General features: G+C 42.5%; 1 protein-coding gene across 2 annotated transcripts; it reads right to left on the bottom strand.

Annotated features, from left to right (window-relative positions):
- Window positions 1–1,844: 1,844 nt before the first annotated feature.
- Window positions 1,845–21,358, bottom strand: bnc1 (basonuclin 1). 2 transcript variants are annotated; one of them, XM_044031008.1, is made up of 5 exons: window positions 21,164–21,358; window positions 10,269–10,371; window positions 9,213–9,448; window positions 4,992–7,096; window positions 1,845–4,237 (listed from the first exon to the last, which is right to left on the bottom strand). In XM_044031008.1, the coding sequence occupies exons 1-5, from the start codon at window positions 21,176–21,178 to the stop codon at window positions 3,430–3,432; spliced, it is 3,267 nt and encodes a 1,088-aa protein (XP_043886943.1). In that variant the 5' UTR covers window positions 21,179–21,358; the 3' UTR covers window positions 1,845–3,429. The 2 variants fall into 2 exon arrangements, with proteins under 2 accessions (XP_043886943.1, XP_043886944.1); XM_044031009.1 differs by lacking the exon at window positions 21,164–21,358 and adding an exon at window positions 18,097–18,151.
- Window positions 21,359–27,499: the final 6,141 nt, after the last annotated feature.

The following is a 27,499-nucleotide window of genomic DNA, read 5'->3' as shown; positions in this document are numbered from 1 at the left end:
GTGTAACAGATTCTGTCCTCCTCGCTTTATCAATGTGGGCCCGGCCGTACTTCTGCTGTCCCCGGTCCATTTCCACTCGCGCCCTTTGACTCACGCACAGCGGCATCACAGTGACTAATTCACCTCTTCAGTAATGTCGGGGAGCTTTTTTACGGGTCATGCGGTGTGTGTCGTTTTGAGGCGATGCAAATTTTAATAACTGTTAAATGTGTGCCAACAAGATCACAGAATCAAAGTGTTTTTCACCTCAGTCCATATTTAAAATACATAATATAATAAGAACTGAAAATGGAACTACTGTATATAGTTACAGGAGGTGAAGTTGTGGACATTTAATTTAAGTTTGATAATTATGTTTACTTATCTTTAACACTCTTTTATTTTAGACAGGTTAAGTCTAAAGTCTGTCTGTCTGTCTGTCTATCTCTCTATCTCTGCTGTTACTGTACCTTAGTTTGTGTGTCTTTGGCTACACTTGTGTCTGATCTGTTTGTTTGTCTTTCGCAGTGTAAGGAGGTCAAGCTGCCGCTGACCTGAGCCCCGTCATTCCGAGGACCACACCCCTCCTACTCCTCCTCCTCCTCCGCCTGTGTGGGACACACTGATGTAAGATAACTTCAAAAAAAACACACACACACAAAAAAACCCAAGTCCTGCTTTCGTGAGCTGTCTGGTGTCTTCAGTTCTAAATCCGTCTTTGGTTTTTATTTGTGTTGAAAATGGGGAAATGTGTTTTTGGAATTTGTGGGAAATGTGTTTTCAGTGCAGCTTTACTAGCTCACAGCCTGAGACGTGGACGCTTGCCCTCGCAGCAACCATGGCCAAAAGTGAGGGACACGAGGGAAACACTTATTTTAGCAAGGCTCCACTGATGAAATCTAACACCAACTTAATTCTACAATATCTTGGCACTCTCTCCTGCCACTTTGTCCTGGGGATAATAAAGGATATATGCTATTCTATTACACAAAGCGGCCTTTCTCCCTCACTGGCTACTGAAGTTTGTTGCTCGCTCGCTTCCTTAAAGTCGTACAGAAACTCCGCCATTTTACATCACTGCACACAATTGACTGCTGCCTCCAGGAATAAGCGCAGATTAACATTAAGTGACACAAATTTACCATGGAATTGTACAAATGGTGGGATAAAGTGTGGAATTTTATTTTACACAATGCCATGTTCAGAATGACAAATGACATTTTGGCTTATCCTTTTATTTCTGCGTCACTTCGGTTTTCAAATGACTAATTGATTGATTTGATAATGTGAAGATTTCCGGGGGCCAATGTTTTTTTTTATTTTAACCGTAAACGTAACATTACAGATGCACTGTTTTTCAAATAATCTGCCTTTATTTCACATCTGGAGTCAAATAATATAATAACATAATTATTCTGGAATTATACTGGGTTTTTGAACCCAGGTTTCGAGCACAACTACTAACCAGTTGAACTAATAAGTGACACATGAATAATACATAATAATAAGGAGCTGCGGGCCGTAAAAAATCTGACTGAGGGCCGTGATTGACCCGTGGGCCAGACTTTGGACATGCCTGCTATATAGCGAAGCTGTTGTCGTTCATTTGTTTCTTGCACATATTCAATAGTATTTAATACTCTTTATTTCCTTGCCTTATTTCTACTTTTCTTTCAGGGATTATCTTATTTTATCTTAGACAGTTTGCATAAAAACTAATTAAGAGGCTTTATGTCATTCAATTACATTTTTTAGAAAAGTATGTAATTATAAAAATACATATCATTTTTACGTGCCATTTTAACACTGTGATATTCAACAATACACAACTATTTAAAATTGCACACGATTAAATAGAATAAGACTTGCAAACATATGGCTTTTTATTTAACTGGAATGAATATTGTAACATTAAATCAAAGGAAACATGAACACCTATCAGGTTGTGCTGCTTTTATGCCCATTTTTTCTTTTCTTTTTTAAAAAACAAATCCAAACAATGAACAAACAGGATCTAAATTCTGGCTCACTGCATTTAAATACAGAATGGAAACAGAAATGATGCAAAATACAGAGCAAAAAACGGAACAGTAAACCATGGTGAAATAATCATACATGTACAACACAATGTTCTTTTTCATTTAATTCATTTTTTTTAAACAAAACAAAAAGGAAATACGTATAATATCAATGGTGAACTTTACCTATTTTATACAGTATATTTTTGGTTTCTTTCAAATAACAAATTACTCTATTCACAGAATATACAGGTTAATAAACATTATGTTCACCATTTCTTTTTAGGGTGTGATCCCATGTGAGGCCATTATCAAAAATTGCATTTTTTTTTCATCCTCTCCGTTATTATTATTTTTTTCTCAGTGTCTGACTTATTCACATGCTTTTGTCTCAGTAAACAGCATGAACTCCTGCTGTTTGTCCAGTCAGTCAGGAAACTGTAAGAAACCACAAAGACAATGCAAGAGCAATGCCTTAATCAAGTCTGGTCCCACAAACAAATCTTCTTTACCAAAACACCAGAAATCTCCATTTCCTCAACATTTCTTTCACCCTGATCAGTCAGTTGTTTGTTTTATGTGTGGATTTTACTCTATTTTTTTAATTTATTTTTTACAACAGAGCCCCATGAATACTGCTGTTAATCACAAAGTCAATGAGAGGAGACCGGTTGGGCCCTTTTAATACTGCATACCCCCTGACACAATATGAAGGGGGTTCTATACACACCTGTAGTCTGGAAAAAATCTTTGGTTCGTAACATTAGCAGTACGCAACAAACAGAACAGGAAAGACAGGTCAGATCAACACCATACAACAACTTATTGGTCAAGTTCACAACACAATCTAGCTTTTTTTTTTTTTAACAGAGACTCTTTTTGAAGAAACGCCCGGCGCAGAAGTCACTTCACAACCGTGTTTGGTCTATGCATAACGCACAGCTTCACAGGGACAATGTGGACGTCTGACAATGAAAACACCAGAGGGAAATCACTCTCATGATACAGTTTCATGACTCAACTCTCACTTAGACTGCACAGTAAAATGTGTTTTTTTAAGGGACCAAACTGGGCTGTAAGGCAAAAAACAACACAGAGGGATCAGTACTACAGTACACTGAAAATAAATGTATCTTTCAGTTCTTCTTTGTACAATATGGTGATATGTAAACACACACAGATGCATGTAATTCTTAATCAATTGTTGTTTTGGTGAAAAAGCTGATTGTTCCCAAAAGAAGACTGCCTTTTGCTGTGAATGAAATCCTGATTGTACTTTCTCTATTTTCTCTCTGTTTTCACAAAACATCACAACAGACGAGTATGGACTTTAAAAAGTGCTAATTAACGAGCCCTTTTTAGGAGCCCAAAAAGAAAACAACAACAACAACAATAAGACAAATCGAAACAAAGAAACTCATCTCAAACCCTCCTACTCCTGGTCCATTGTGGCACCCGAACTAACTGCTAGGTTCCTGTGGAGGTTCGGGTTCTGGCTGTGCCTGTTTCTGCTTCTCACAGAGGAAAATGAAGTATCACAGCCTGGGACTTTACACTTGTGAAGCAGCCGTAGATGCACAGTCTTGTAATGGGCTCTGAATGTGCCTTTGTTACTGTAGACCTTTTGGCAGATGTGGCAGGTGATCGGAGATCCACCCCCACCTCCCTGAACCCCGACTTGTCCCCCCACAACACTGCTAAGGGTCCTCTCTCCCCCAAGTGGTAACTCTTCGCCCCCCGACCGGCCCATACCGATCCCGTCGCAGCTCTCATCACTGTCCTCCATGGGAAGCACCTCCTCACCTTCTTCAACACCTTCCCCTTCCTCGCTGCCTGCTCCATCTGAGTCCCAGGAAGACCGGGCACTGCCGTTGCCACGAGGTGGAGCAGAGGAAGAGGTGCTCAGGTCCAGGACTGCACCATCCTCCCCACTTCCTCCACCTTCTCCTGCTCCTCCCCCTAATCCCTCTGTCTCCCCTAAGGACATTGCATTGTCTGCTGCAGCAGACATTTTGCTCATGGGGAAGACCAGACCCATGCGGTTGTGTCCTCGGAAGATGACAGAGGTGTGGCTGGTTGGGTCTCGATGGGACAGGTCTCTATCGCGCTGGTCCTGGCTGTAGTCCAGACCAACAGAGTCTCTGTCTCTACAGTGGGATGAGGGTAAGTAGAGTGTGCTGGCAGGGCTGAATGATTCTTTGGTCAGTAGCTTGTGGTGCAGGTTCATATTTGCACTGTGTCTGCAAAATAAGAACATACAGTATGCACTTAAAGATCTAGTAATAGTAACACACACCGAGTCAGCTAACACTAATCTTTCCACTAAAGGGACTTATGTGCAGACCACTTGTAACATAACAGCCAATAGGAGGACCCACTTTCTCTCTATGAATAGTCAACATCTCCCGTCATGTGGAAGTGCTGTTCTCTTGTGGTTGATTTACATTATGTAAAAGTTTATTATGGAATTATTGGTCAAAAACACAAAATAAATCCTGCCTACTGAACCTTTTATAAGTCAGATGTGTCAAATCCACTCACTCAAGTCGGACTCTGGACTAGGTGTCTGTGCTCATACTTTTGTTCTGACTTGTCCATTTTGTCCGTGCATGGAATCTTTATACATTCTTTTTTGCTGTATTGAAGACATCTGGACAGTCTGGTCCTGTAAGGCTATGGGTTAAGTTTACATCATTCTTCCAGTGACACTAAAATACCGTCAAGCTTAAGGACCAAGAGTCTTCTGTTTCCATGCTAACCAAACTAGATAAGCTCATTTAAGCTCCTCCTCCCTGGCAGCACATTCACAAGTTTCATGACTGGTTTAGAGAGAACCCACAACAAACTTGTCAAGTTGAATGCGCTTAACTGTAATTGCTTTGAGTTGGGTTGTAAAATTGTATCTTCAAATAAATGGGAAATGGTTGACAGTACATCAGTCAGTATTTGTGAAACCTTCACTAGAATAAAGAGGAAGATGCGACGGCGTCTCACCTGTCTCGGCTCCTGCGGGAGGGGAAGGCAGCATTGCAGCCGTCCACTGTGCACATGTGCATCTCCTTCAGGTGGACATTCTGGTAGTGCATCTTGACGCTGTAGGGGTCTTTAAAGGTCTTACTGCAGATTTCACAGTGGTGCGGCAGGTCAGCATTGGGTTCGAGGTGGGACAACCCTGAGTCACCGTAGTCGTTGACACATCCATCAGATCCCTCCTTGTCACGGTCTAACAGCTGGAGACTGGCTCCGTTTGTCAGCCTGTGGCCTCCCTCATCCCATTTCAGGTCAGAAAGCTTGTCCGTTGAGTGTAAAGGGTTTGCATGCTCCCTGTCTTCTCTTTCTTCATTGCCATTAGGTTCCTGATAGAGCAAACTATTGTCACAGTGGTTGTCCACCAGTCTGTTTTCAAAGGGGGAAGGGGAACGAGTCATTACCTCTGTTTCATTTTGCCTTGGTCCATCATCTTTGCCGTTCCTCTCTATCATGTCTCTATCTACAGTTTGGTCTAACAGATGCTTGGGACTGGCCTGCTCCTTCTCTTTGCCATTGTAAGCCCCCATCACCTCCCTCTCGTCCCCATCTGGTCTGGTATACATGCGCCTTTCTGCTCGTCTACTGTCACACTCATCCCGGTCCCTGCCCTGTACAGGAGCATCATCCTCAGAGCTGCTCCCCTTATCTATCTGCTCAATTCTTTCCACTTCTTCCTTCTCTATTTTAATGGGCATGCTTGACTTCCGTGACTTCTTCTTTGGTATTGGGTCTGTCATGCAGTGTTCCGGGGCTGAGACAGGTTTGACAGGTACAGAGGAGGACAACAGAGGAAGAGAGGGTAGTGTTCCTGGGGTGTTGGCAAGCTCTGCTGGAGTTACAAGGCTGCGGTAGAAAGGCAGGACCGGCTGTACAGTTTTCAAGTTGGGAAAGAGGATGCCACTCTGGCCCATACTGGGGAATGAGCTACTGTGGAGCTTAGAACCAGCATCGATGTGGCTCACCATGTAGCTGGATACTGATTTATGGCTTTCTGCAGAACACACAGGAATTGGGGTGCCATACTCCCTCTTTTCTCCTTCAGAGTTCTCATCACCAGATATGCTGCCCCGCAGGTCTTTGTCCCTGTTGTTGCGGTTCATGGGCATGTGTAGCCGCGGGTTTGGGTTGGCACTATGGCGATTGCGACTGCGGAGCGAGCTGAACACCATGTTGCAGCCGTCGATTGTACACTTGTGCTTGATCTTCAGGTGCACTGCATTGTAGTGGATTTTCAGAGTGCCTTTGTCATAGAAGGTCTTCTCACAGGCATTGCAAAATACACGGCCCTTCTTCAGAGAGCCTCCAGCTCCTCCACCTGAGATCCCTCCACCGCCACTCCCGTTCCTGTCAAAGGAGCGGAGTTTGCCGTCGGGCGACATCTGCGTTACATCAGAACTCATGGAGGGTGTGCATGGTGTGGAGGGTCCATCGGAGCAGTTATCACTCATGGAGAAGTCCTCTGCCTCAATCTTTGTGGTTGTGGAGAGGCTGTCCATTGGCTTGTCTTCACACCTGTCTAAATCAGCAGTGAATGAGACAGAGCTGGAGCATAGCAGGCTGCTCTCTGGAGGTCTTGAAAGAGAGAGGGGGCTGTCCCTCCTTAGACTGTCCTGCTCATGATCATCTCGCCTTTGCTGCTCCACTGACCCACGGCATTGCTGTTGTTGGTGCTGCTGATGCTGCTGGTGGTGGTGGTGCTGCTGCTGCAGTGTCCCCGTTGGTGAGCCCAGAAATGGTGCAGGAACAGAGCCTAACAGCTGAAATGGCAGCATAAACGCCATGCTGTTGATAAAGTTCTCAAAGTGGTGCATGCTGTTGCCACTTAACTTGTCCACTTTGGATGTAGAGAGGTTGGCAACGGTGCGGGGGGTGTTGCGCTCAATGAAGGTGCGGATGTCCGAGTTGGTGCGGGTACTGGGGACCAGCACCGCCTGTCCCTCCTTGTCCTGCAGTGCCATCAGTTCCACTATGGACTTAGTCTCACCAAAACGAAGAAACTGCTGTAGCGTGGCTATCTCCTCCTCAAACGTCATGATGGCCCACCGGTCCAACACCTTCCCCGCTACATCCTACAGACAGGGCAGGATGAAAGGAAACAGCAATATGGTATAGGAAAGAGGAGAGGGCAAGGGTATGAAGATGATTGAGAAGGAGAGTGAAAGGGGGAGAAAAAGAAGAAAGACGAGAGAGCAATTTCATCATTAGCATTATAAGTGTCTGCTGGGTTTCTCATACATATTCAGAGTGTAGGTTAGATGACACACCCCATAACACAGACTGGCAAAGCAGCTAAATAAAGGAATCAGATGGAGTGTTAATATGAGGAGGCAGTGCAGAACCCTGAGAAGCCTCATTACACAGACACTTGGCGTTTCATCTCGCAGGTCATTTCTCTTCATTTAAATCAAGTGGGTTCACCCATTTTGTATCAACGGAAGCAGAAAGAACACACACACACACACACACACGTGAGAATACACACTTGTACACTCGTATACACACTCCCGAAGGCATGCAAACTTAAATATGTGCATGAACATACCACACACATTAAGTCGCACATAAGGGCGGGAGGGGTGATCAGAAGGCACCGCACATTGATCAGGCGGGTCCTCTCCCCCCTTAAACCAGCAGCAATCACATGTGAGTTCAGATGTCTTTGAAAGTGAGCTGCGGCTTCGTGCCATAACCGTGATTAATATTTCATCACAGAGCATTCGTTGGGCGCCTGTCGAGGATTCTGACTCTACGTTTGCCATTAGTTGAGCTAACATGAATTAAACGTAGTCCAACTTGAATACTTGATGATGAACAAATCGAAGTGAGAGCTCACGCTGACATAGTGCCTGCAGCCTGTGCCTTGGCTGGCTTGGCTCGGGTTTGAGATGGAATCTGGGGCAAAAGACATAATGTTTACAAATGTACCCAGAATAGTTTGAAGACCACCTCAAGATGGTTTCACCACGGCAACAAGCGTGCCATGCCAGCAGGAAACCAAGGGAGTGCATGGCACTGGCACCTCAGCTCCCCTCACTCTTCAGTACTTCCTGACTCTTCCTCTCTTCTTACTGCCTCTCCCTCATCTTCCTCAGAAATTCCCTCTGTTGCTTCCATCATATACTCTTGCTCACTTGTTTTATGTTCCCATGTTGGCTTCGGGACTGGATTTGCCAACCTGAGAGAAAGAAAACTAAAACTCTGTCATGGCATTGTTTCAATAGATAAATGAATAGTTTGGAATTGTGGGAAGTATAGTTTGCTTTGTTTCCAAGCTTCAGATAAGACGACTGATATCAATGATATACGTTAAAGTGATAGTTCAGGTCATTTGAAGTGTGGCTATATGAGATGCTGATACACGGTAACCTCTGACTGATCTGCGCTTGCCCCCCTACTGACCCCCCGCACTGTGAACCAGCAGGAGACAGCCATGATCGCTCTCAGTGAAAACATGGCTGTCAGCGGGGACACAAGGAAAACAGATTTTAGCCACTTAACAAAAGGCTCACCTAGTAAAATCTGGGTCTGTTTAAGTCTCGTGTCGTAAGAAAATATTCTCTGCGTTGTCTCACTGTTAGACTTTCCATCTGAAAACTAAAGTTGTTAAACTGATCACTTTCTCACACCAAAGTCCATGGACAAACATCAGCATTTTTATTTCTTATAGGGACATGGAAGCTACTGCTTTACTGCAGCTTCATCTTGTAAACTTGTGTCACTGAGTTGAACAATTTAAAACTTGAAAGTCACAAAATAATATATATAATAACTGACAGATTGACAGTAAAACTGCAGATTTTCTGATGGAATTTGGTGTGGGAGGTAAGCAATACAAAGTTAAACTGTCCAATTGCCAAGATAAAGTGGCAAAGTTATTGTTTTCTAAGATATAGGTGACTTAAGCAAGGTTAGATTTTGTTAGGTGAGCCTTTTGTGAAGTACCTTTGCTTGTGTCCCCAATGGCAGCCATTTATTTTTTGCTATTTTTTGGTGCAGGTATCTACACTATATGTACCTCATGCAACCATGCTGGAGTACTTTGTAAGCCTAGTTATTCCGAGTGGAGAGAAAACAGACGTCCAGGTCTGTGTCCAAAGTTTTTCTGGATTCTCAACAAAAGTTGCTCGAGTTATTCGTCTCCGTTTAAGCACAGCGGCGGCATATAAGTATAAAGGTGCTCCTCACCTGGAGCACATATCCTCGTATGTAGTCCTGCAGGGTCCAGTCGAGGGCGTTGAGGATCTGGATGACCTCCTCCTGCTTGAGGACAGAGAAGAGGCGGTCCAGGAGGATCTTGAGGCGAATGGGAATGGCTTGGGTGCCGTACAGCATCAGGCTGCAGATGTCGAACACCACATTGGAGTGCACGATCTCCACCTGGCTGCTCTGGTACATGTGGTGCACCTTGAGCTTACTCAGGGCTAGAATATATATACACACGCACACAAAAATTGACTGGATTAGACAACCTGAAACTATAGAATCCCTGAAGAGAAAACACGATACAGAAAAACAATAGAATGTGTGGTTCTGAAAAGTGTGTGAGAGAAAGAGTAAGTCTGAGCAGCTATGACAACACTGAGTGATTACTCCTTCAGTTATTACGCTCAATTAGTAATAATAATAATAATAATAATAATACTACATCAAATTTATAGGGCCCCGCACGATGGTTGCATCTAACCGAAAGTTTACAAAGTTGTTGTGACTTTATTAATGCATGAGGACAGTAAGTTAACAGTACTGAGTAGTACACATTTGAGTGTCAAAATGTGTTTTATAAATATTACGGTGAGTACGCTGGCTATAGTCTAATTACAGAATTTTCACGGGACGCCATGGCAGACGCCATGAGAGAGGGTCAGCTCTTGTGTCGTATAAGTGGCTCGTTCTAGCAAAACATATGACAGTTATTAAAGTGAGAGGTCAGGTTTTTTAAGTGTCAACACTTGGTTGCTCTCACAGAAAACATCGTTTCATTGATGAGTCATAATAAAGACAAAAAACGAAAAAACGAGACATGCACCTGTGCTACAACCATGGCGGCATGTTTGGGTGTGTCAGGATAAAAGATTATTGATGCGTGGATCACAGTTTTCCATCTAGACTTCAAAAATGCTCTTCAATACACAAAGTTCGAGTTGAGCACGAGCAGAACTCCACTCAGCTCTACCGCATGAGCGTTTCAGGCAGAAATCTCAGAGTCAGAGACTTTAAAAAAAAAAAACAACGAAATCTTACCGTGTGCGACCCATCCATGCTTGCAGTTTTCACACTGCCGTCTCTTGAGCTTCCCAGGCTTGAAGCTGTCACAGTTACAGTTCACCAGAGTGCAGCAGATAGCCTGTTAAAAAAAAAAGAGCGAGAGAAGCGGAAAATGAATTCCCATTTAACAGAAATAATGCAACACTCAACGCTCACTTTAAATTCACACAGCGTTTTTGGACACAAAAGTCCAATGATTGGCCATGACCCAGAAGTCAAAGGTTTCTTTAATTTCTTATTATTTTGACAGACTACGGTAGCCACTCACAGCCTTGATTGTCACAACAAGTGTCCATCAAAACAAATTAACTACAGTGAATATGGCTTTTATGAGGACACAACAGAGACGGAACAAAGTGTGTCGTGCACATTTAGTGCTGCTTATGATGACAAATTGTCGTTTTTTTGTGCAAACACCCCAAGTCATATTTTTAAAAAAGTGCACTTGTTCATGAAGGACCTGTGAGTGGTTCAGACATGTTGGTTGTGGCTTAATGACTGCGCCCCAAGGCTGTGAATAAATACAAAGATTTATTATGTGATCACATTTCTATACATCCAGCGAAACCATATTGACGTAAGCCTGATCTACATGAAGGGGGTGACTATTCTATTCACATTGTTTCACTAAATATTACATAAAAAAATAATATATATATATATATATATATATATATGTATATGTAGCTGTGTGACATGAGAGCAACATGTGTGATAGGGTATATAAATATTTAAGGAAGTGAATATCATCCTTGTGACTGTGCTGTCAAGGTGTATTTGAGTGTGTGTTTGTAGCTCGTCTTATATTACACATGAAAAATGTATGACTGTCAAGTTCACAGAAAAGAAAGGAAAATAGAAGGAGCACATTGGACGTTTTTCCCTCTGTGTATCTCCCATTGCCCTATTTACCTGTGTGTGTGTGTGTACAGGGCAGACACACACTCACTCACACACACACGCACACACACAGGTCAGAGTACTGGTTAATGTTTGTTTTTTTTCTTTTCAGGACAAACATGCAGGAAAGTGCAGTGGACAGACTGTCGGACACTTGAAGTGAGGAGCCAGCCGAAGTAATAAGTCTGTTTTTGTGGGTATAGCTGCTGACTTGGCACTGACTCCACAGCACTGATACACTGAAACTGACCCCCGCTTCCCTTCTTCATCTGCTTATGGACAAAAAAAATCATTCACACACCAGGAACCAAGGGAAAAGCATCATCAGATTTATGATCAAAGCCAGTGTTGTTAGTGCTACATACTGAAAACCTTGGAGTGGCTGTGCTACGGCACCTCTCTCCCTCTGCATCTATAATGCATGATCAGTGGGGTTTTAGTATACATGAGCGGCATGCGTAGCTCCTCGCTGGATCTCCCCCTCTCTCTCCCTCTCTCTTTCCCTCCCTCCATAGGCGGAGAAGGAGAAAAAGTGTGGGTGGGTGGAAGGGTAGGGGGCCGCCTCCTCCTCATTTAGTCATTCACTTGGTTCTGCGCTCGAGGCTGAGCTCGTCCTTGAGATCTTGGCATCACATTATTTCCACCTTACAATAACCTCTCATCATTAGGATGGATAAACTGACCAAAGATGAAGGTGGTGGCAGCTACCTGGCCTTGAAACATTGTGCCATAGCTCTGGCCTTCAGTCCTTTGCGTTCGCTCTATCACCCTCCCTGTTGGGCTCTGTGTCCGGCCCGGGCAGCTCGGCCTCCTTGGGACTGTTGCGAGGTATAATCCCGTCATCGTAGAACACCAAGAAACAACATGACCCAATTAGACCAATCCACTGTGGATCTATGCACCTCCTGTGGCACATTCACTTTCCAATACATAGTCAACTTCTGATTTATTTATCTTAATCAGTGGTTTCACAGAAGGAGAAGAAAAATCCCTATACTGTATTATTAGCATATATTACGACACGTTTGCGCAAGTGCACTTTGCATTACTGCGACGGTTTATGCTATCGGAAATATCTGAAAGCTGAGAAGTTGCACGTCAAAGCCAACATGTGGTTATTACGGTAATTTCACTCGCACTGTTGCAGGAAGACGGCGAATCAGCGTCTTCGTCACCAGAGAGGAGAGAGTTGGAAAAACGCCTGTATATAGTTAAAATTTTTTGGCCTGTTTTCGGACATTGAGATAAAGACTCAAACAAATATTATTTTAAATATGTTTTATAATTTATACCGCAAAATCTGGTACAACCACAGCGTTTTTTTCTAAAGGAACCTTTTTGTTTTTCTTCATTTTAAATTGTTAATACACTCAATTGTAAATAAGTGCCAGTTATTCCACGAAAAATTTACATTTTTTTGACCCTTTTATACTTAAAATAAGCAAAAAAGATCATTCGGCATTGTAAGTTGTAAAGGGTTAATCCTCTCAATTGGTGGATCTATGACAATACAGGATTAAAACATATATGAATTGTATAATTTGTATCAGCTCATAGAAACATCTGTTATTATTCGGTGTGTGTTTTATACAGGTTATGTCATATATGATTTAAAATGACATTGAGTTATATTAAATGATGTCATATATGTTTTTTTGGACATAGACTGTGCCATTTCATTTTGGAGAGGAGAAGAGGAGATATGGCGGCGAAGGCCAGCACTGCGTCTCCCTCTCTCTCTCTCTCTCTCTCTCTCTCTCTCTCTCATGTGGCTGTTTGCACACATCAGTTAAATCAATGACAAGAAGTCTAATTGCACAAAATGATGCGGCTGGGCCAGTGTTTTTGAAGGCAACACTACAGTCCAACGCTATAATGCGACATCGCATTCTCTATTTCAGTCATGCACAGTTTAACGCCGCTCGGCGCGAATCGACTCTGCCTTCCCCCGACACGCCCTCTGATTGGCATTGTTTGGTCCACGTATTATGTGTTAAAAAGGTGATAAACAATAAAGTCAGGGGTTGGTCGTTCATGCAAAAGATGGAGAAAGAAATAATATTAGTAGTAGTAATGATGGTGCGACAAACACATTATAAATGTGCACCTTTAAAACCACAGCAGTCGAACAAAGTGCCGTACAGAAGGCGGCACGGGTATAGATGAGGATTAAAAACAATAAAATTACTGTCATCGGTAAAAATAATAAAGCATAGAAGTGGATTTTAAAGGAGGATTTTGAAGTCTCTAGTTTCTGGGAGGTTCTAATATCAAAGGTGAGACAGCACACAGCACAGGCCTTGTCACCTCTGGACTTCAGTCTGGTTTTAGGATCCTCCAGCAGCAGTTGGTCAGAGGACCTTAAGGCTCTGGCTGGGGTGCGCGTCAGTTCCACCACCTCAGCGTTGCTGTTGTTACTTGTGTGTGGAGAAACAAAACCCCTGCTGTGCCTGTGCATCTTCTCTTGTAATGATGACAGCAGTCCACAAAGACCAGTTTGGTCCGAGTGTGCTCGCTTCGTTTGAGAGACCTGAGATATTTTCATCACGGGGTGATGCAGAAAAACTCATGGCGCTCTATGTCACTCTTAAACAACCTTTTCCAACAGAAATATTACATATCTGTCAAAAACTCTGTCTTTAAGTTGAATCCTTTAAGAGCACGACACTTCCATGAGCTGTGAGCATCTTCCATCTGCCAGTTCACTCTTGACCTTGAAAACAGTGTCACCTGACAAGTTAAAACAAAAATACTTAAGGCCCCGACTGCCTGTGCGCGCACTGAGGTCACGCGGCGAGAAGTTAACACCAACAAAACCCGAGCAAACTGAACAAAGGAAGGACTTTGAAAAAGTGAAAGGAGTAATTAAATGCTCCTCACAACTTGTCCATCATTATCACGGGATAAAAGGCGTTTTCTAAGCGGCTGCGTCTTCTCCTGACACCACGAACCTGCACAGCCATGCTCTCTGTCTCTTTTTGAACATCTTTGTCTGTATAGTTTCTCTTTGTGCGTCTCATTGGCAGCACTACTTTTTCTTAAGCATCTTTCATCGCGAAAGTCACATATTCATGCTGCATGTGTGTTCCTCGATTCTGCCACCAGTCCCCTCCCTGTCTATTGCTGCTGTTACAGACAACTTAATTGAGAGCGTGCACTCACGGGGGCAGACTGTGCAGGATGAAAGGAGGCCGTGACGGCAGGTTAGAGAGAGAGAGAGAGAGAGAGAGCGAAGGTGAGCTGAAGGGAAAAGAATTGTGAGGTGAAGTGAAGACACGAGTCGTTACACTGACAAAACCCGGAGATGCAGGATAAGCAAGATGCTGTGGACTGCAGTGCCGTCTCCATGCAGTTTGAACGCAAGCTCCTTTAAGAATGTTTTGTGCATGATATCAGGAAGAAAACGACAGTTAAAATTCATAAGACCTTACTTGCTTTTACAGAGGTTCAACAACATGTCCACCCTTTTAAATTCATTCATCTGCTCCGTAATATCACTGTACGGTCGTCATGGTTTCCCTTATAGCGAGTTTACAAGTGCGAAGGCAAAGTGACAGTTTGTGAACCACTTGTTTTCCTAAGTTTAAAGAGAAAATCAGTGTTTTCAGCCGTTCAGTTCTTCTCTAAAGACACAATGTTATACACACTTCCTGCTGGACGACAACGGCGGATCAACAACGCCCTGTGTGCCACGATGTAAAAATCAATGGTTTTCTCAATAGACTTGAGAAGGTGCAGAGAGTGACAAAATTGACACAAACGTCATATTACAGTCAGGAAAGGCTGTTTCACAGTGTTGTTTTCAGGGAGGACAAGCGTCCATATGTCGATACCACACGAATACTCACTTAAAAGAACTACTAAGTCTTCATTAGGGTCTGACAAACATCTAATCAGTTCAAATTCTTCTTTTTCTTTGTTAAATTTGACCCGAAGGACAAATTGTAAAAGGCCACTGAGGCAAAATGTGATTTTTAATTTGATTTATTCGATTTGATTGAAATTGTATGCAGATGTACTGTAAGTGACATCTGGCTCCTTTGTGACCTGTGCTAGATATCAAGCATTGCTCTCAAGAAAAATAAATACTGTACCCCGTATAATGAATTGTGGGTCTAAAACAAAAACTATATAACAACAAAACCACATAACTCAGAAGACGTCCAAATTGTACAATTTTAAAAGATAAAAAAAAGAAGAGAACCGGGAAGTGTGGGAATGACTTTTTAGGTTACAGTTAAACCCTTTCTATAGATAAGATAAGAAAAGATAAACCATAATAACCGTATTAAACAATTAGAAGATAAAGTGTAAACTTAAGGAAATGTAAAAATAGAAACTTGAACACGGGATCAAACACATATGGGATTACATTTTCTTTCCCCGCACAGTTGTGTGTAGGTTTTATGTGCATGTGGTGGAGGGAGTAGATGACCGCACGCTGGAATGCATGTTTCCTGGGTTTCATTACATTATGTCAACAAAAAAATGCTGAAAATCACATTAACGGCTTAAACATTTTTAAAGTAGGCGGTGATGGAATGTACACATAAAAACGTATTATGCAACATAAGACTCACACAAATAGAGTCATTTTCTGTCTGCTCAGAGAGTGGAACTCCATCTCCACAGCTCTCTTTCTCTCTCACACACACACACATACACACGATGAAATTGTCCTTTTCTGGCTCTTAAATTAAAATCTTGGCATTACGTCGCGAACAGTCACGGCGTTTTACAGAGCTCGGCAGAAATGAACAGCTGCTTGGACGGCGACGGGTCAGACATGGACAGAGACTTGTTGGCCCTAATGCAGTGGAAAGCTAATCAATTAGCAGCAGCCCGGCACTAACTGACACTCAATGGGGGGAAACAAGCGGCGCTGGTGCCAAAGAGTGAGTAACAACAGAGCAATCTCTCAGCGGTTCTGAGAGGAAGAGGAGAGAGAGTGATGGCCAAGGGTGGGGTTTTACTATCAGCCATTAATCAGTTAACAAGACAATTATGGCACAAGGGGAAAAGAGGAGAAGAAGAAGAAAAAAGAAAGAAGAAGAAGTGAGAGTTTTTATTTCTGTCAGCAAAATAAAAATGATCACTTAAGTGCGTGGCACACATTATCACCACTTACATTTTTGTACAAGTTCAAACATATTTTGCTGGAAACAGCTGACTTTCCAAAAAAAGCAGCTGCGATTTCCACAAGAAATGATTTTCACATATGGAAGACATTCCAGATTTGAGTTATAACTGCTATCATCTGTCATAGTTATTATTATTATTGTTATTATTACCATTTAGGATATGATTTGTATTTTTTTTTCACTACGTGACTACGTTTTCCTGCATGTTTGCATAAATGACATGATACAATTTTTTGACTAAGGAGCCCTTTATGGGGGGGGCTTAATTAGTTCTCACTAATACATTTATTAATGATTATTAAATAATTTACAAATGCTTTAAAAAAAATCAGTTGTGAGACATTAATGAGGAGGGGAAAAAAAGAAGAAAATCCAGTGGCTGCTGTTGATTCTCGTCACAGCCAGGAAAGACCAAAAAGAATGAATAATAATTTATGACTGGCTGATAAAACATCAGTAAATTATTTATTAACCGTGAATAAAAACAAAAAGGGCGTTGTATAAACTTTGTTTTTCTTTGGATGCCAATATAAGCATGTTCTGGCTTCGTATAAAGTTGCTCTTTACTTATTTTTTACACAATATAATTTCAAATCTTGTGCATTTTATAACAAAATGCCACTTTGCAAGTTTTGTATGGTATCATTTTGAATTAAAAATTGCTTTTACATGAGCAATACAATACAATTATTTACTGGTTACCAAATGAATCATCTTCTGTTTTTTTTAGCTGTATTTTTTTGCTCCTTTATGGTAGTTTGGGAAACAGTGATCGAGATTTTACACCTCATGATTTAATGGACTGATTCATCTATTAATCAAGGTGCATCGCTTTAAAACAGCGTTCACAAATTAAAGGTCAAAAATAAGTTCAAAAGCAGCGAAAAACAAAACAGTACTGAGGCAGGGCGGTGAAGAAGCAATCACACACTCTTGACAGCGAAAGGAATAAATATTTGATCCCTGCAGCCAAGACACACAGAAACGACAGAGGAATTTAGTGGGAGGACATTGCTCCTGGTACCGCTCGCATTTCCTGCTAATAATGCACACGTCCGCCAATAATATCACCTCAGCAGCAGCAGCAGCAGCAGCAGCAGCGCTGTTGCAACACCTGACCCCGACACCACTGACCACAGCCTGTGCGAGCACGTCGTGTCAGCGTGTGCACGGTACGACGGAGCCTCATGAATAAATCACACCGAAGGCCAAGTCGTTTATGTGACAGCGAGGTAGTAAAATGTTAATTGACGACAAGTGTTAGTTGAAGTGAGGGTTACAGAACATGTGCCGGGATCCGAGCTCGTCTTTATGATTTAACGCCACGCCACTCCACATGAGACGCAGCATGTAGATAAAAAAGAACCCATTCATTTGTGATATTGTCTGATACGTTTTCACGTGACAACATGGACCCTTTTGTTTTTAAGTCACTAAGACATGCAGCCAGGTTTAGTTCTTTTAAATTAAAAAGTGAAACACTTCTGAGTGTTTCTTTTTCAGAAACACTCAGAAGCATTCCTTTAACGTGGCGCTGAACCTGAAAAGGAGAAGACAAACCCAGGAGAAGCCCGGGCGAGTGCAAGTAGTGACAGGCTGCGTTTGAGCCTATTAAGAGTCCATACAGCCCAAAGACAGCGTGAAAAACTCATTATTTCAAACTCATCCAGCAGTCACTCACTCTCACACACACACACACACACACAAAGACACACAACACTAAAGTAGACACCAGGAGAAAAAAAAGGCAGCAAAGTCTTTACCTGAAGATCCATGAGAAAAATGGTTGGCTTCTTTAAGGTGAAAAAAAAAAACCCTTAAAAGACAAAGAGATGAGCTTGTGTGAGGAGGAGGAGGAGGAGGAGGTGGAGGGGAAGAGAAGAGAGGCGAGCCAAAGTTTGGTTGGCTTCCCGGTGTATGCTGCTCCCCCGTTATGAACTCAGAGGGAGTGTTTGGCTCAGAGAGCGAGTAAATGAGGGGAACATGTTAGTACACCGAGTCTGAGAGAGTTTGGCTCCCAGCTATACGCTCTGATTAATATCAGATCTCCCTCTTTCCTCGCCTTCCCTCCTGACAATCTTGTCACATCTGGCTGACAAATCCTCACAAGCCTTTTGGTGGCAGCGCTGAGCTGAAGCAAAGGGGTGGCTGCTGTGCATGTGTGTGTGTGTGTGTTGGGAGTGGTGGTGGTGGTGGTGGGGTTGTCAAAGGGGTTGGGGGCCAGGAGGGGCTGATCACAGCTCAAGGAGACGCTGGAGGGGGTAAAAGGCTGGAGCAGACACACACGCACACACTCCCATCCTCTCATGGATGGACCATCATGAACCTAATGAAGCTGACGAGGTTTGACGGGCTACACTCGCCACTGCCACCGATACACACACACTCTCACTCACACACACACACTCACACGTAGAAACAGGGGCCCAACTTTGTGTTTATGTGTGTGGATGCTTGAATTTGGTTGGGACCTTCACCGGCATAAATGCTGACATTTTCAGGATCAGTAGTTCTTAAAACCTGGTTCTGAGAAACTGGTCAAGTTTAATATTTGAGGTTGTGGTTAGGTTAAAGGCTATGTGTGTGTGTGTGTGTGTGTAGTGTGTGTATGTGTGTACCCTGCAGCGGAGAGGCACCCACAAAATGATGTTCCAGTAGTAAGAGGGAAACAAAAGATGGAGGATGAGATGCAGCAGGAACAGAGACGGGCCACGATTGTGTTACACACACACGCACACACGCACACACACAATTATAAATCACTGCCTTGTATTGGATTGACAGAGTAATGGCCTCTCACTCATCGGAAAAATCCAAAAGGCCTGTTCGAGGGTCGTAAAGTGTGTGTGTGTGAGTAAGGAGATACACACCATATATACAGTACATGCATGGCAACGTTTGAGAGAAAGTCTTTAATTACTGATAAAATCATATATATTTAAAAACAAATTGGGCCTTAAGTGACATCTGGATGTGCGACTAAATTGTATTAGTTCTTTTCTTAAAAACTAAAAAAAAAGTTAGTGCTAGATAATATTTTTACTGGAGCACTTCAGGTACTTTTACAATATCAAGTACTTCCTGACATGCTATTTTCTATTTGTCGAGTAACTGCTCTTTATTCGTGTGTATTGTAGTTTATTTCTTGTGTATTGTGAATGTTCCACGTTGCTCCTGCAGTGTTGCATGTTGTTGTTTCTGATTTTAAGAATGACAATAAACATCCACGACTATAAAAGGCGACGACTGCCAAGCAAACGTCTGAGGTTTATGTTCGTTTTAAAACACAACAACGCGAGTAAACAAAATCGAGTTACAAAAGAGTAACTTGATTTGATCAAATAAAGAAAATAAATAAATAAATAAATATTTCCACAATTACCTTTACAGGTCAGACAGGGTCTCTGTCCTCACGGGCTTTTATTCACTCATCAAATCTATTTTCATCACATGAAGTTAAACTCCCGCCTGTTTGGATGCTGCACGCTGCTCTGACGAGCAGGAAATCAACCACAATTGTTTCTCCTCTGTCTGCGCAGCAGTGTTCCTTACACACACACACACACACACACACAGAGTGTACTCTCGCAGGAGCATGGAGCGACTGTTTTGCCTACCGTCACTACCACCACCACCACACAGACAGCTCAGCTAATTGTTACATTATGGCTGCAACAAAACATTAGGCTCCCGTTAAATTGCATCGCGACAGGCTGCAGACAGGAGGCTACGGGAGAGCAGGTTGTACGGACAGTCGTTGCCAAAGTGTAATTGCAATTTGAAACAATGTAATTAGCAAATCTGAAGGCTACAATTTAAGAAACGTGCTGTATCTCTGACCCACGGTCTCAGAAATGGTCGTTTTGTTAATATATTGACATGTTGACTTTTAAACCATTAAGGCAAAATGTAATATTTTTACTCAGTTGTTGGGTCCTGACAGAGAGAGGGACAGATGACTCAATGAAGGCCGAGGTATTTTTCCTCACTTTGTCACACTTGTCTTTTAATGTATGCAGGATGTTTGATGTTTACGTACAGGCTACAGTTTATGAAGAGGAGATGAAATAGAAAACAAACAGGAAAACAGCAGCAGGGATTTGTGAAGACAAACACTGTCCTTGTTTCCTGGACGTATCGTTAAATTCTTGGAAGGCATTGTGAGGACGGACGATCTCTGTCCACAACGATTAGGGACATTTCACATTTCACGGTCACATTTAAAGAATTGAATTCAGGACTTTGTGCTACAAAGGGCTACAGGAAATGTGACGTTCATTTACACAATCAATGCAAAAAAATGATCATATTCACTCACTTATTTTCATTGAAACTTGACAAAGTCCCTGTGGAGCTGCATCACGTCTCATAACTTTATGACCACTCTTTTTTCCCAATAAATGAAAAGCGTTTTAATAATAATAACGGTGATGAAAACATGCATTAAGTAAGGTTTGTTCCACTCAGTATATCATCTATTGTATCATAAAACCAATATTGACAAACCACAGCAAAAGTAAAGTCCATATCGACCTTTTGTCTTACACTCATAATCAAAGGTACACAATCTATAAAGCTGTTTACTGTACTCTTCATCAATCATCACATTCTAGAATGAAAGTCTGCACTGGTCCTGACTGTCAACATAAACTCTGTCCACTTAGTCTTTGTTAAACATCTCCTCATCATGTTTATGGACAGTGTGTGTGTGTGTGTGTGTGTGTGTGTGTGAAAGAAGAGATAGAGCCAGAGCAGACAGGGGTAAAAAGCAGGAAAAAGGGAAGAAGAAGAAGAAAAAGGAAAAGAAAAAGGAAGCCGTGTCTCCCCTACCTCAGCCATGATCATTTAGTCGGATGTTTCCAAGGATACCGTGGAGTTTGCCATTCCCTGCGAGTCCCACAAAACAACTGCCTCCAACTGTCCTGTCCGCACAAGTACTAAAGCAAAAGAGCCATCACACCCAGCAGCGTCTCCTTCAACAGCACACACACACACACACATGCACTCTCTACTCCTCTCTCTCTCTCTCTGTCTCGCTCTCCCCCTCATACACACACAGACACACTGAGCCACCAAGTCACTGTGCTTTTACTCTCATTACACACACACACACACACACACACACACACACATCCTCTGCTTTCTCTCCTCTCATGTTGTTGTGGACTGGCTCTAAACTACTCAAGATGTTGAGAGAGTGTGTGTGTGTGTGTGTGTGTGTGTGTGTGTGTGAAACTGGGCACAGGGGATTGGAATGAGATCCTCCCACTCGGCATTCTCACCTCAGGAGCTGCCTGCTCCCTCCCTATCCTGATCCTGAGCACACACACACTTGCTCACATGCACACACACATACACACACAGAGAGAGGTGTGCACACACTTTTACACACACACACACACACACACACACATGTCTACCCCCTCAGAGTCACAGGGCAGTCCCCTCACAGCTGGCTGGAAGAGGGCATGACACTCATCTTTCACAGAGATTTGATCAAAAGGAATCACAAAGGCTGGAGGCTCTCCTAATGCAGTCAGGGGAGACTCTCCCTCTTTTCTCCTCTATCTCCTTCTTTCTCTCTCTCTCCCTCTCTCCCTGTCTGAGTAATGCCCTAAATCAACGCTGCCCCTCTTGCTCCACACAGCCCCGTGTGTGTGTGTGTGTGTTTGTGTGAGGTGGTGTGTGTGTCTGGATTCACCTTAACACAGTCCTGTGAACAGCCTCCATAACAAGTTATGCCTTGTGCCGTCAGGAATGTGTCAGTGTCTGTGTCGAGTGTTTCTCTGGAAGAGTGTGACTTCACACATGACGAAAAATTAAAGAAGAGAAAAATAAGAAATCGCTGCTACCTTCAGTGGGAAAACACGAAACAGCGGCGCGTAACTTTTAAATACTTCAGAAACAGATCCAAACTGTTTGTCAAATGTGTTCACGCGACACTGATGAAGCCGCGATCAGTGTGTTTCTCAGTGTAACGCAGTTTAGATCTCATGTCTCCCGGTGACAGCACAGAGGAAGTCATTTGTTTCACGTCAAGATCCACAGAGGATGTCACGAGATCTCGCGAGAGAAACCGGGTCGAAGGAAAACAAGCCTGAAACAAGCGACTTCTCTCTCTCAAACCCCTACAGCACAGTGACCACAAGAGGGACATAAAGCAGCTTTTAACATTTATTTAACATTATAAAACAGATGGGTACAAACATTTGGCAGGATTGAATATCGTCCTAAATCCACAAATGTATGTGCTCATCTTCCTTTTTTTCTTTTAAACCTGGAACTTAAAAACCAATATGTATACATAACATAGAAACTCCGATTTTTCCCTCTTTCAGTTTAAAAATATCACTTAGCAATAAAGAAAGACAGTTTAAAGTGACTTAAGCCAGGACAAATTCCTACGAGAAAACATAAAATCGACCTGCTCTCCCCCTGATTGGCTGATACTCGTCGCCATCAGGATCAGAGCCAATCAGACGCAGGGACTAACTCTGCTGTCACCTGTGTGTGTATGGGGAAAGGAAGTGGTGGACGGATCCAGAAAATGGACAAACTATCCTGCGTTTACATAACATATCAAAAGTATCTGCTGACTCATGACAACTCATGGAGCTCAGAACAAAACCAGCAACCCACGACTACTAATACTTGGAAGCAACTTTTAATAATCAAACAGGTTGCAGTTTTACTGAAAACACAAAAACGTTCCCATGGAAATTTCCAAATTAGTAAAATGAAATAACTTTATTTTGACAGTTTTTGATAGTTTGACAGTGTAAATGCTTCTTGGCCCCTCCCTCACTGCCTGTCCCTGTGCCACTGGTCCCATGTGAGGTATCCAGTCCTAAAACTCATCTATTCTTTTCCCTGATTTTGCAGAAAACCATGACCTGGCTTTGACGCTGTAGCTCATTTGTGTGATTTCTTTCTGTAATGTCAGTGTTTTTGATCAGACCCTGATTAATTCCTCTCCCTTGAAGCAGGTGTAATCTGTAACTTGTAATCTGCACTCAGGTGTGGATCAAAACATCTCTGCCGGGACCCTTTAACGCAGCGGTTACCAAAGTTGAGTCCACAAACCCTAGCTTGGGAGAATCTGCAAAATGAACTAACAATAACATATAAAGTGACAAACTTCTGGAGGCTTTTCTGACTGAAGTGAGACTGAGTTTGGAAAGCACAGACGCTATCATTCAAAGACATGGACACCAGCTCTTTACTAACACAGCTTTGACTATAATTACTGCTGAGGATAATGCAATCATGTTTGATTGGACAGCCTACATGGGAAATGGATGCTGAACATGATGCATTCCATATGCCTCTGCATCCAGTACAAAGGGGAAGTTTACGCGTATGCTTAATCAGTGTTGGATTTATGATCCTTGAAACATTTTCTCCCCCCGCTTCAGAGGAGGTGGTCTCGGCCTGGTTCCACCTCCAGAGCCAGTTTGTTTGTGATGAGAACATGATCCGACCCAAGTACCAGGTGTCCTCCACAGGACCGAGCGACATGGCACAGAACACGGCACCGTTTACCTTCTATTGTAGAAGTAGCTCAGTGTTTTTCATAGATCTGACATAACGACACGTTTCTATCATCCAAAACTGAAATACATGGCGAATTTTACTGACCAGCTGGATTTGTTGAACTGAAAACAAGTGGCAACCGGTTGTGACATCACCCAGAATAATCTTTGAAGCCTCTGTGATTTGACCAGCTCCATGTGTAAGTGGAAATTCACAGCCATCACCTGCAACCAGACACTGAATGAGGAATGCCAGCTGTCAGTGACACTGGTGTCCGCTCATATGTGGGTGTATTTTCCTCTATAATGGGATCATGATTTAGAACATCTTGGAAATTGACATCGGATTGAAGAAGACACCTTTGACTCCTCAGGAAAAATGTGTACTGACGTTTCATTCCTGGTCTTTCCTCCAGACTAGGTCCACCTTTAATATTCAGACTATCGTTGACGGTGTTTGTGTGGTACCTCTTGTGGTTGTAAAATGTACGGAGGCTCCTCAGACAGCCTTTTTTCCCGACTGGAAACAGAAGTTTGTGTGGCTTTGTAAAATCAAGTGGCCCCACTCTTTCCTTTAATGTGGAAGGTGCGGTGGCGGTGTTGTTTTTTTGGTACATGGTTGTTTCTTTCATCACACTGTTCCAAACAAATGTAACTGAAACACAAAGGCATTAGAGAAGGGCTTTGACACGATTGAAACGTGGATGATTGGGGAAAAGGGGGCTGCACTTCTATGTAATCAAAGTATTTTCTATATGGTGAGTGCAAAGTTGTGAGTACTCAGCCAACAGTTGTGATATCTGAGCTACACCTCTGGTCCTTTACTCTTACTTTTTTTCCTCTTACCTTCTTGTCTTTCCCTTCTTTTCTCTGACAGAAAGAAAGCTCTGGTGATTTTTGCCATTAGAGGCATCCACTAATCCACAAATTACACAGCATGTCGGAACAGGTACACCTGGTCTGCTCTAGCAATGGCAGCTTAGGGGAGGACGGGCGGGGGGGCGGGTTCCAGGTGGAGACACACTTTAAAGGGTCACAACATGAACAAGTTTAGAGTGAACTTTCCTTTTTTTTTTTTTATCCCAAAAAAATGAATACAACCCAAAAGATTTATGCTACTGAACAGATTTGTGGATAATCTCATTTTCCTATACTTTTTTTTTCTAAAGGGGGAAGGGGGGGAGGCTTGATGCCTTGCTCAGAGGTAGCTCAACTGAACTGAAGTGCTGTAGGGAGGGAAGACTGTTATACTGTTATTTATTTATCTGCTTTCCCCGCCCACATTCTCCCAGTGAGGAACTCAACCTGACAGCCCTCCAATCATAAAGTTGGCTCGCTAACCTCTGGGCTACGAACACCCCTTGACTTGACATTCAGAGATTTGCCAAGCAGCCTTGCTAACTGGTGAAAACGCAGCAAATGGCCCTTGAAGTTGGACATTTAAAGTGCATAACTTTCCACGGGAGATCAAAGCCGTTCTTGTTTGTGAAAAGCCCAGAATGTTATGAGGTTACATATATGGATAAGAGACATCCCGTCAAGGCATGTAACGCGAGGTTGGAAAGCCCTCCACTCTCTCGCGGTTGCCCAGAACGAGCAGATCTGCTTACCGGCCTTGTATTTATTCCATACCTAAGGGATGCATACCAAACACTGCCCCAGACCTGGCCTGGATTAGGTCTGCGCTGCTTGTCAGATTGCTGCTCTCTGGGCTGCAGTACCACAGACGTATTTGCACCCCCAGCAAATAAACTCCATGTGCTGCAGAACAGGTCACGCTGCCTACTTACATGTCTGTCATTAGCCTTCCTGCAGGGGAGAGCGGAAGGGGCTTGAGTACTTGGGCAGATGAGCAGCTCTGGGAGTGCAATGCACACTTTTCTTTCTCTGCACTTAGTTTATTTGACAAACTGTAGCTTTTGCACACATTCCTTTTGACGGTGTACCGTTATACAGTGCGCTTCATGAGACATGAGTCTGACTGTACCGTTCATTTAAAATAAGTTGTGTCACCTCATCCTTGTCTCCTACAATCACAGTGCAAAGAACATTATTAATTTCACATTTGTATTCCCAGTATCAGGATGTATTTTTTCACGAATATTGTATATATCAGAATTCAAATCAAAATATCTGATCTTACATTTAGGGCTGTTAACTGTGTTTTTTGTTCAAAAACGGCGGATATTAGTGAACTCTCATAGAGGAGCAAAGAAAGCAGAACGTCTGAAGAAAATAATTTAATACATTTAAATAATAATAAATGTAAATATAATATAAATAAATAGTAAACAATTAAACTCAGCTATTAAAGCAGAAGGTGTTCACATTTAAAAAAAGCCGAAATCAAATAATTTAAAAAATATAAATAATAATACATGTAAATATAATATAAATAAATTAACTCAGCTATTAAGACAATGAAATGATTGAGTTATTATTAACTGCAGACAGCCCATCAAGCTGAAATAGAAAGTTAAACTTATGTTATAAAAAACAATTGCACATTGACTGAGTGATAGAAAAACAATACCATTAATGTTATATATTGATCTCCTATAATCCTTTCTTTAATTATCTTATTCACTTGGCTACTGGGACAGGATTTCAGCAGAAAACAATGACTCACTCTACTGCTGCTTCATTCTCGAACCCTCAAACACCTACACACACACACACACACTGTTCATGCAAAGCAATCATTGTTACTAATTAAATGTTCAATTTAGCAATCTATGCTACTGCAGGTATAAATGACGTGGTCATGACCAATTCAGAACTAACAAAACTAAACTTACTAAACCAATAACTTTATACGACCGTTAATAAATCCGCTCTCTTCTTTCTCCACATTTTCGAGTCTGGTGGTTATGTCAGAGATTTCTTCCTGAGAATTTTTTTCTCTCCACTGTGTTTGCTCATTGTGTGAATTGTGGCATTTCTCCTCTCTCAATAACATTGTGAATTTATCTGCGTACAAATAAATTGAAATGTATTGAACTCCCTCAGGAGCTGCTGCTGTTTTCCCTTTGGACTTTGGTGCAGGGAAGTTAACATTTTACAAAGGGAAACAAAACTTCAGTTTCCATTTTGAAGAAAGACTGTTGAGTGATGAGTGGTGAGTGGTGAGCATATTCTTAAAAATAGCATCACTTCTCTGGCATAGAGTTCATTATTTTATTATTGAATTGCGTTCTTCCTGTCTCAGCACAGGGAGCTCACCTCTTTGCCAGACTATCTGTAAATAACTCACATTTAAAGCTGTTGTTGTGATGTTATCTTTGGTGTAACTCCTGGCTAACCTTCTGCCTGTTGCTGCTCGACGTATACGCGGCGTAACCTCAAAAGCAGAGAGGACCGCCTCTTTGTGGAGTTCTTTGGGGACGCGAGAAAAAGTTCCTCTTGATTTACTGAGACACAGAGACACATGTCACTGAGCACACGCTGTATCAGTGACAGATGACACAGTTTTACTAACTAAAGGATTTCATTATACCATTCACTATACCATCTCTTAGCTGTGTGTGTGCTTGCGTGTGTTTTTGCCAACCGTGTCGTCAAGTGTATCCTAATGGCCTGCCTTTCCTCACTGCAGCTGACAGTACAAAAGGCCAGAAGAGGAGCATTCACCTCC

The sequence above is a fragment of the Solea senegalensis genome, linkage group LG7, assembly GCF_019176455.1.
Source record: "Solea senegalensis isolate Sse05_10M linkage group LG7, IFAPA_SoseM_1, whole genome shotgun sequence".
NCBI classification, from domain to species: Eukaryota; Metazoa; Chordata; class Actinopteri; order Pleuronectiformes; family Soleidae; genus Solea; species Solea senegalensis.
This window is presented reverse-complemented; position numbering and strand designations above follow the sequence as displayed.

What these genes read in the sequence shown, in the direction of transcription:
- bnc1 (XM_044031008.1), bottom strand. An exon ending in GCATGGATGGGTCGCACACG is followed by an intron (nt 9,449 to 10,268) that starts GTAAGATTTCGT and finishes TATATATTCTAG; the next exon opens with CCCTGAGTAAGCTCAAGGTG. An exon ending in TACGAGGATATGTGCTCCAG is followed by an intron (nt 7,097 to 9,212) that starts GTGAGGAGCACC and finishes CCCTGTCTGTAG; the next exon opens with GATGTAGCGGGGAAGGTGTT.